At 44.7% G+C, this 10,649-nt stretch overlaps 1 protein-coding gene across 1 annotated transcript in view; it reads left to right on the top strand.

Annotated features, from left to right (window-relative positions):
• Positions 1–10,495, top strand: part of kcnh5b (potassium voltage-gated channel, subfamily H (eag-related), member 5b) — a 30,296-nt gene extending 19,801 nt beyond the window's left edge. The window contains exon 9 of the mRNA XM_037977956.1: positions 6,145–10,495. Coding sequence (XP_037833884.1) covers positions 6,145–7,194 — 1,050 coding nt within the window. The 3' untranslated portion in view covers positions 7,195–10,495. The remainder of the gene's footprint in view (positions 1–6,144) is intronic.
• Positions 10,496–10,649: the final 154 nt, after the last annotated feature.

Genomic DNA, 10,649 nt, shown 5'->3' on the forward strand with positions numbered 1-10,649 from the left:
CTTCTTTCCTTTCGTCCCGCTGGTCACGTGTTCAGATCGATACGCTGTCATGGTTTCCAGCCACGTCTGCACTTCATAGATTCATGAACGTCAGGAATCAGAGCCAGAAAGGAGGCGATTGTGTCGATGCTAAATAATTGGTGCCTGTTTCTCCAGACTTGGTCCTGAATTCTCCAGCATTCAGCAGATGTGGTAGATCACAGGAAGGTTGTTGAACCTGCAGCATTCATTCATTCATCCATCCAACCTAACAGACAGACACACAGGCAGTTACATGATCACCTGCCTTTTATAGCAGCCAGAACAAATGCAGCTGGGTTCGAGGTACACGGAGGTTCTCAGTCTTTACGCTGTTTTGACTTTGTTCAGCTTGTTGGTCCTGCTCCTCAGTCACATCATCATACGTCCTCGTGAAGGTATCAGGTTCTGACCCTCAGGTCCACCAGGGGATGCAGATCTGCAGCAGCTGTCAGCTCAGTCATCGTACAGCAAACCTGCATTCCCCTGAACTCCGACTCTTCTTTTCACCGATTCCCAGAGGCAGGTAACGCCTCCTCACCTGTCTGAGAGATGGATTACCTTTAGAAAAGCGTGCAGATGTTCTCAGTTGTTGCTTTAATGCTTCAGGAGAGCTTGTTAACTCTGCAGTTTGCTCTTTGTCAGTAAAAGTGTCGGCTCTGATCCTGGAGGAAACGTTAACGACTCTTCATCAGATCCAGTGAGATTCTGTCAGCTGAGGTAGGCGAACCCTGCGATGATCTCAGGCTGTTATCAGCAGATCGTTGGGATTCATTTCCTGAACGGTTCAGTGTCATCACTCTCACACACACATCGTCTCCAGCTGTTCGCAGCAAAGACGCTCTCAGAGAAACGCTGGTCTGAGTTCAATCAAACAGACACATTGTCAGTTATTATGCTGATAACGCAAAAATGTTTGTACTGTGTGTGTGTGTTTGTTTGTCTGTTAGCAAAATATCTCATGACCCAGTAGATGAATATTAAAGAAACTCTCAAAGTAATCACAGGACAAACATGTACAACTGATTCAAGATGGCCGCCACAGCTGACTGAACTTAGAAAATGTGTAACTTGTTCATTTCGTTTACAGAAACTGAGTTAAAATATGGTCTGGTAGTTGCTGAGAGTCATCCACAACATGGACTCTGAGGGGTAACAGATCACATGAGATCTTTAGGTAAACCTTTGGCCTGTAAGGTGGCGGGCGATATGCATTCCTTTAAGGAAAGCCACGCTGATCTAAATCCACCCGATTGGTCTGTTTTTGGTTGAAACAGTAAAACAGCTCATGTGTTTATTGGGAGGACTGTCTGAAGAAATGTTTCTGATGAGGGAGGCCCAGTTTTTCCAGGACAGCTTGTTCTGGGAGGCTTTTACCAGCCCTCCCTGGATTATTCATGGCGCTTTTTCTTTCTGCTGTGCAGCGAGTGGGCTGACAGAGCGTTCCAACTGAGGGCCGATCTTTCAGATCAGGACGATGAACTGAGCGCGCTCAGACACAAACCTGAATAAAGTCAGCAGCAGTGGCTTCAGGAAGTAGTCAGAGCCTCTTCTTACTCATTTGTTCACAGAAGAACTGCCTGAATCATTGAGTTCTGGAGAGCAGGGGCTCCTACGGCCAAATGCAACCCTTCCTTGTGACCTTTGACCTTTAACCTGCTGACTGAGGCTGAGATGGAGCTCATTTCTCGGAGCACTGCACGGTCTGACCTTCGGGGTGAACCTGCTGCGATGATCAGCAGCTGTCTTCTCCTGTAAATAATCTTTCTCTCTGTAGAAGGATGGACTCCAGATGACCTTTGACCCAGGTTGATGGGCAGCAGCATCTGCTTCTCTGAGGTCATTGCTGATGTCTTCCCGCCCTGGCGTTGTGTTCACACACACCTGTAGCTCCAGAGCAGCAGACTCTGTAACGTGTTGTGTGTTTTAATGCTCTGACGTGGACCTTATTATTGAAGGTGTTCCGATTAGCTGCAATTAGTGCAAATGTCGGTAAAGGTATTTATTTTCCTATTCTTCAGACCGTCACGATAAAAAACACACAGCCCTTAAGATCTCAGTCTCTTTTGTTTTCTTGTGTCAGTAAATTTCGTGTCAGCTCTGCAGTTTTTGTTCTCTCCCCTTCAGCCTCCTTTAGTCTGCTGCTATTTTTAGTTTTATGATACGAGTTCCTCCGGTGGCAGCCGGAGCGGAGCCGTTACGTTCCTCTGTCAGCGCTGCATACCGTCACACGCTCTGATTGTTTTATTTTCTCATCGGTCCACCACGGGAGGCCAGGGTCAGATTTCCTGAGTCTGAGGTCCTCTTAGGGCCTTTATTTCCTCCAGCTGCTGTTAGATGAACCGATGGGATATCTATCCATCATTCTGACTGCTGTGTGTTTAAAACATAACTTCAACACAACAGAATGAATTTAATCAGGCTGAGGACTGAGTATTCCCCCCCCACACACACACCAGATCTAATCCCCTCACCAACAACCTGAGCTCACAGTTTCATTCCTGCAGAATCTGCACCTGATCCCTTTAAAATGCTCAGTTTTTAGTAGAACAGAGGGAACACCATCACCGGATCTTCACTGAATCAGAACCTTCCTGCTTTCTGTGCAGCAGCAAAGTTCTGCAGAACATCTGAAAGTCTTTCCTCAGTCCCTGTTTCTGAACAATAATCTCCTCCTTTATTTTCCAGAACTTCTGAAACTCCTAAAATGATCCAGGAGCTGCACCAAGAGTTGACTCAGTTAGGATGATCCTGCAGAATACCTTTATCAGCACCACGCTGTGTGTGTGTGTGTGTGTGCGTGTGTGTGTGTGTCTGTGGATCTTTAATTGGACTCACTTTGTGTTTGTGATTTATTGGAATTCTTTGCGATATTGATGTTCTACTAATATTGGTTAGCAGTAACGTTTGTGCAGCTCCAGTCTTAGTTGCGTTAGTTCAGTTTTAGCAGATCACTTCCTGCTCACAGGAAGCTCCGAATCATCAGAGACGACATCACGCTTCAGAATACAAGGCTAACACTAACCGGTGTTAACCAGGTTAACCAGGTTAACCAGGTTAACCCGTGCTAACCCGGGTTAACCGGTGCTTTGGGGCCTAATCAGCTGTGTGTGACTCCATTTCAGTGTCTTTACTGTAGTGGAAGCTCGGCTCTCACTGATGAAATTCTTTTTGTCAGCTTTAATCTGATGAGTCTGTTTTATGTCTGACCTGCTTCTCTTATGTTTTATCAGAGTATAAATGATACTTCCTGTTTCTGCTGGTTGTTTCTCCATCCTGACCCCCTGTTAAATAGAAACCTGTAAAGTGTTTCTAAGTCACCTGTCTGGGTTTGGATCATGTTTCACTGGTGGAAGGCCCAGTTGTTTCCTGCTGTAGGGACTTTCTGTGCATTCCTCGTAATCAGCGTTCCATCTTCCTCTTCGTTCCTCCTCAGCGTTCCTCCTTCTCCTCAGCGTTCCTCCTCCTCCTCAGTGTTCCTCCCCCCCCTCAGCGTTCCTCCTCCTCAGCGTTCCCCCCCCTCAGCGTTCCTCCTCCTCCTCAGCGTTCTTCATCCCTGCTGTTTCTGCAGGTTGATCTGACTCTGGGCCGTCACACAAACAGTTCTCGCTTCTTTTTAATGGCCTCCTCCATCATTTCTGTACGCCGGGATGGTTCTCTCCCCACGTCCGCTCTCTGCCGCTTCCTGCCGTACGGTTCTGGTGATGAATGAGTGATTTGGTGATGAATGAGTGAATCAGCTCTGCAGAAAACTGTCAGCTGTCACAGAAACACAGACCTCCTCCTGGATGGAACCAAAGACTAACGTCTGATAGAAAAATGAGTTAAAAATGTTTTCATAGAGAGAAACGCCTGCAGGCGTCGATTACCCAGAATGCTTTGCATTAAAATCCTCACAGGCCACATTTGATATTGAGTTCAGTAGATTAGGAGGCAGAAATCCCCTCACTTCATTCATCCTGAGGTTAAACTCACTGATATAAGACTTCAGCTTCTTTAGTGTTTTTAGTCATCTTTTAAGGACAGTATTTATTTCTCAAACCTCTCAGAACGAACAGATTTAAAAGGAACTGTTTGGTTCTTCTGAATATTCAGCCGCTCTGATAAACTGCAGATCCATCCGTCAGTATCCAATCAGATCAATGAACACTGCGATTGCTGCTGTCAGATGTGTCTGTCTGTCTGTTAGCAAAATATCTGATGGAATATTTAATGAACCTCTCAGAAACTAATCATTGGATGGACATCTACAACTGATTAACCTTTGGGGTCAATTCGATTCAAGATGGCTGCCACAAGAAAGCAGTCCAACTCCGTGGGTTGGACAGATACTGAGCTAAGATTTGGTGTAGTAGTTGAGAGTCATCCCCAACAGATTCTTTGAGTTCTAACTGATCACATGACATCTTTGTTTGAAACTTTGGTATGCAGGGCGGCGGGCGATATGCATTCCTTGAAGGAATTTATTATATTTCAATTTCATACCTCAGAAAAATCTGAGCTAATGACAGGAGCAACAAGCTGTGAATGTTCAGGGTTCTGGTTTCAGAGTCCTGGTATCTGGGTTCTGGTATCTGGGTTCTGATATCTGGGTTCTGGTACCAGGGTTCTGGTATCTGGGTTCTGGTACCAGGGTTCTGGTATCTGGGTTCTGGTTTCAGAGTCCTGGTACCAGGGTTCTGGTACCAGGGTTCTGGTACCAGGTTGATCGTTCTCCTTCTGTCCGGTTCCTCTCACTCCTCTGCTGTAATTAATCTTCACCTGTTGGTTTTTATTCTTCTGGTCTATTTTTCATCCTTTAATGTTTTGAGTCATTTTTCTGCTTTTCTTTATGCCTAACAGTATATATTTCATCTGGAGCGTGTCCTTAGAGACTCCAACAACCCTGTGTGTCATCATTCTGAGGAAAACAGACAAAGTCATGAGTGTTCCTTACATGTAATCATCAGTCAGTTCAGTATCAAACATCTGTCTGGATGTGTTTCCTGTTATTATTACCACCTGTGGGAAGAGACAAAATCCCTGAATAAACACTGATAAACAATCCAAATAACCCCTAAAGAATCCCTGAACAAACCTCTGAATAAACCCTAAATAAATCCTTAAATAAACCCTGAATAAACCCTAAATAAATACTTAAATAAACCTTAAATAAACCCTGAATAAACCTTAAATAAACCCTGAATAAACCCTGAAAAAAACCTAAATAAACCCTGAATAAACCCTGAAATAAATCCCTAAATAAACTGTAAATAAACCTTAAATAAACCCTGAATAAACCCTGAAAAAACCCTAAATAAACCCTGAATAAACCCTGAAATAAATCCCTAAATAAACTGTAAATAAACCTTAAATAAACCCTGAATAAACCCTGAATAAACCTTAAATAAACCCTGAATAAATCCTGAATAAACCCTGAATAAACCTTAAATAAACCCTGAATAAACTTTAAATAAACCCTGAATAAAACCTGAAATAAATCCCTAAATAAACCTTGAACAAATCCCACTGTGCTCCTTCTGCTCATGAATATTTAAAGAGCCTGCACACATTTAGGCAGCTTGTAAACATGTTTTATTTGTGCTGCTTTTACAGTCCAGAGCTTGTCCTGCACTGAGAATCAGAGAACAGTCACTCTTCTTCTGACAGCTGATGTGAGGACGCCACCGCGCATCTTTTTCTAAAGAGATTGTAGTTAAATCAGGGTTTGATCCGTTCGTTTGTGTTGTTTTATCTGGATGTTGTTGTTTAGGTTTATTATCACCACTTATACAAATAACTTCAGAACAAAAGGTATCTCAAGGAGGAAAACGTCCAGGTTCAGATTAATTACAATCAGTATATTATTAAATCTCCCTGTTTCATGGCAGCAGGCAGATTTTCAGTTTCTCTCGGTCAGAATGAAGCTGTTCCTTCAGGATTAATGTTGTGTTGTTTTTGACTCCAAAAACACTTTCCAAGCTTTTATTTGACACTTTTAGACCAAACTATTAATTAGTGATTTGTCAGTAATCGGTTCTTTCCTTTCTGTTGGAAACTGATGCAGTTTTCCTGACGCTAAACTGTCTTTTATATGTTGTATAAAAAGTTCAGATCATGATGTTCATGTCTCTGTTTTTCTTCCAGATTATTTTCCGTAAAATCAGCGATGTGAAGAAGGAGGAAGAGGAGCGTGAGCGAGCGAAGAACGAGGTGCAGATCACTATCCCCCAGGACCACCCCGTCCGTAAACTCTTCCAGAAGTTCAAGCAGCAGAAGGAGCTCCGCAGCCAGGGCACCGCAGCTGCCTCCCAGCCGGACCTGGAGAAGAACCAACAAGCCCACCAGCACCTTCACCCCCAGACCCTGCAGCTGGGCCCCTCCAGCCTGCCCCTCCACCTGCACAGAACCCCCGGCTCCCTGCAGAACGGGGCCCCGCCCAGCAGCAGCGTTCTGACCGTGTCGCAGGTCACGCCCCTGCAGGATTCTCCGGTCTACAGCCGACCCTCTGAGCCTCCTGCCAAGCAGAACAACTGTGACCTGATGGAGCTGCAGCCCAGTTCTGCTGGAGCGGGACCGGATCCTGTCAGGTCCAAAACCAGCAGCAGTCCCGGGCTGGGAAAGCCCGCAGTCAGGCCCAGCGGATGGATGCGCCTAAAGAGCAACATGGCTCCAGTGGAGAACAGGAAGGAGGGGCTAAACAACAACGTGAAGGCCATTTCCGTGGAGATGCTGTCTCAGGAGGTCAAAGGTCACGCAGAAGGAGGGGGAGGAGGTGTAGGAGAGGCAGGAGGTAACAACCCGCTCCGTAAAACAGACTCGTGCGACAGCGGCATCACCAAGAGCGAGTTACGGATTGACCGGGCCGGCGAGGCACGGACCCCCCAACCCGCCAGCCCCCTCCCCGGGGGAACAGAGTCTCCTCACCCCTTCTGCTCCATGTCAGAGCAGGCCCTACAGGCGGCGCTGCTCGAGACCCGGCTGGAGCTCCGGGGGGACATCCAGACTCTGGGAGGCCGCCTGGGGGTCTTGGAGGGTCAGGTAGCTGAAATCCTCAAACTGCTGTCAGACCCGAAGCGTCCGTCCACGGGGGCTCCGCCCACCTCCACCACACCAAAAAACAAAATACAGCGCCAGGACATCTTCACCGTATCCAGACCCGTTTCCCCCGACACAGAGAAGGATGACGGGCTCTGAAGGGACCAGAACCAGTGGTGTACAGAGTCTAATGTAGTCCCAGCTGTGGTCCGATTGGAACCGTCAGCACTAGGTTCCTGTCAGATTGTATCAGATCCACCACTGGTCCTACAACACCAACTAACGGGCCTCTCTAATGTTTGCACACAAATTTACCCCCAGAACACCTGCAGGTCCACCCTCCTGTGGGTTCTGGACCAGAACACCTGCAGGTCCACCCTCCTGTGGGTTCTGGACCAGGTTTGATCTCCAGAACACCTGCAGGTCCACCCTTTGCTTGTACATACCTCTCTATGCATGTCCAGCTGGATTCTGGTCTGCCAAAGAAACATCAGATTAAAGTGTTTGCCTGCACGTGATGCAGTCGACTGCATGCAGACTAAATATAAAGACACGCTTTATTGATCTAAAGTGAATATCTAAATATTTTTCATGAATAATTTATTCTGTGGACGTCCAGGGTTTGCCTTCTGGTCGCTGCAGACGCTGAATATCAGAACAGGGTTTACCAGCACACTGGTGGTTTATTCCTTTGATCTTTGACCTCTATACAGGGTTCCTACACAGGTTTGAAACGTCAGGAAATAGTTTTTTTCTAGGTTTGGATAAGTATGAAAAAAGAAAATAGTCTGGAAGTGTTTTTTGTTTGCAGACTTTGTCCCTCCTGAGACCTGAGTCCTCATGTGGACGTCGGCTTCTCTGCATCCTATTTTTTATTCTGTTTAAATTAGACTCAGCCCTCGAAGTCGGGAGGAAGTTGCTGTGCTTAAAACATTTTCTGTTGCAGAAATGAAGAAAAACTTCAGTTCAGCTGCAGAGGATTTAACAAGACAGGAGCTTTAATCTAAACTTCCTACAGACATAAATAAAATCAGCTGTGTGGAAGTCAGAACTTCACTTTTTTTATTAAAGTAGGGTTTTACATGTTTTTAAATTGTTTTAACCCACATCAGTCATTGAGATTCATCAGCAGCTACTGGTTAACCCTCCCTGAAGGACGTTGGTTCATCTTCTACAATATTAGTTTAGTTTACTCTTCCTAACACTCATGACCAAGAACCAAAGCAGCTTAAAGAACATTTATCCAGTCTGAACTTAAATCCATGTTTAATAGTTTGTCTATAAAACACCGGACATCACTGAGCTGTGATCGTACAGACCATAATATATAGACACCTGAAAGTTTTCTCTGCAAACATCTGGAGTTTCATTTCCTGCCAGTCAAAGTGGGCGGGTTGTTTGAACCTTAAAGGAGGCGAAGCTTAGAGGCTCAGTACCTGCATGTGTTGCTCCAGCTCATGTTCAACATCCACATCCTGTTAGGATGATTTAAAAACCAACAGATTTCCTGCTTCCTTACAGCAAGGGTCCTCCTGTCTGAGAACAGACCGGATTTATTACGGATCAGAACCGCTCGTCCTGCTCTGCCTCTGATTGGCTCCTTGTGCTGAACTTTGAACAAATCATTGATCTTCTTCATTTGACCCAAGCAGAAGGGGCGTAGAGGGGATCAGGACTTCCTGTTTCACCTGATGTCCTGTGGGTGATGTAGTTTAGAAGAATCGGTCGTAGCTCACAGCTGGAGCACCTGCAGGTTTATGAGACGTCCTGACTTCAGGAGACCAGCTGAAGATATGGAAAATATAATATAATATAAAATAAAAATCTGAAACAAGGCAGAGGGCTTTTTACCTCATTGTCGGCATCTTGCATGGTAGATTTTTTTGAAAATTCATTTTATTGATTAAAGGCTGAAAAGATGCTGTAACTGCAGAACATTTATGACATTTAAAGAATTTAAAAGATAAACATTGTTTTAATGAAAACCTGTCCTTCAGACCATCAGCTTTTTCGGAGGTGTTGCCACTCTAATCCATCTTTGAACAGTATTTATTTATATGTTTGTTTGTTTTTTCATTATGTTTCTGAGCCATTGTGCAAAAGTTTTCTGTAAATTTACAGCAAAGGTTGGAGGTTAGATGTGTGACATCAACTGTGTAGGAACCCTGTCTGTAAACAGGGATCTTTAAGAGGTTTCTGCTGGTTTTACATCAGGTTTGGATTCTCGGTTGATTTTGTACGATGGTGGAAATTTCTGGTAAACCCTGAGATGATTAATGTCAGAACCTGTGTGTCTATGCAGCGCTCGTTACGCCGGTTTTATGCCTTTGCACAAGGTATAATATTCTATGTATTGCTGTAAGTTTGTTTTTTCTGTTCCATCCCTCTGCATGATTCAGGGATGAGAGAATGCACTTTTGATAAAAACTGGAACGAGAACACAGATCCACACAAGAGTCCACTGAACACAAGCGACACCGTGCAGAGGACCGAGTGTCTGACTGACGTCTGTCTGAATAACTGAAGCTCCGTGATGACCACAGGACTGACACACACACACACACACACTCGTCTCCTGATGGGAGACGGTTCTTTGCAGAAGCAGGTTGCTGTATAAATCCCAGACGCTGTTCCTTCTTTCAGCTTTTCTCACACAAATCATCATTAATAGGCCTGTAATTATAATAATAATAATGTTGATAAAGCAGTACATCACAGCAGCCATCATCAAGACCTCATTAGGTCTCAGAGGAATTAACATCTGGAGAGTTAAAACTAAGAAACAAACTGATCTGAGCAGAGAAAAGCTAAACAATGTCCTCACGTTCATGTCACCACCTGTCCAGATGTGGACGCGTCCTCAGTTGCAGCAGAGCTGTTTGTTGTTGTTCGCTGCTTGTAGCTTTTTCCTCTTGAGGAACCTTTCAGAGGATCCAGAAGTTCCTGCTCAGACAGGAAAGGAACCTCTCAGGGCAAACATCCAGCTGGGCGTGTTAGCTTCAGTTAGGATCGAACCTTTGACGTCAGATCAGCCAACGCTCTCCTCCTGTCGCCCACTGAGCAGATTCCCTGCAGAAATCAGGGCTAAGTGCCTTGCTCAGTGGCAGTCCAGCAGCAGTTTTCTCTAACTTGCTCACAAACAATGAGTTTCTGTCCTTGATGATGGCTGCTGTGGTACAGATAAAGCAGCATATGGCAGCATGCTTCATATCGTCTCACTTCTATCAAACATCACGCAGAGCTATGCAAACACTGATGCTGTTTGAACTTTTTTTTGTTCAGTTTCAGAAAACAGTGACAGGGCGTGAATCAAACTCATGATCCATTTGAATCATTTCTTTTCCAGGGTGGAATGACTTTACAACTTCAGTCATTCTTAAGAACAAGTTTGAATTTATTATGGCTTTCCTCTGATCCACACAGGCTCATATACAGGTGCTGGTCATAAAATTAGAATATCATGAAAAAGTAGATTGATTTCAGTAATTCCATTTAAAAAGTGAAACTTGTATTTTCTAATCAGCTAATTAACTCAAACCACCTGCAAAGGCCTTTAAATGGTCTTTCAGTCTAGTTCTATAGGCTACACAATCATGGGGAAGACTGCTGACTTG

The sequence above is a fragment of the Kryptolebias marmoratus genome, linkage group LG10 (assembly GCF_001649575.2).
Source record: "Kryptolebias marmoratus isolate JLee-2015 linkage group LG10, ASM164957v2, whole genome shotgun sequence".
Taxonomy (NCBI): domain Eukaryota; kingdom Metazoa; phylum Chordata; class Actinopteri; order Cyprinodontiformes; family Rivulidae; genus Kryptolebias; species Kryptolebias marmoratus.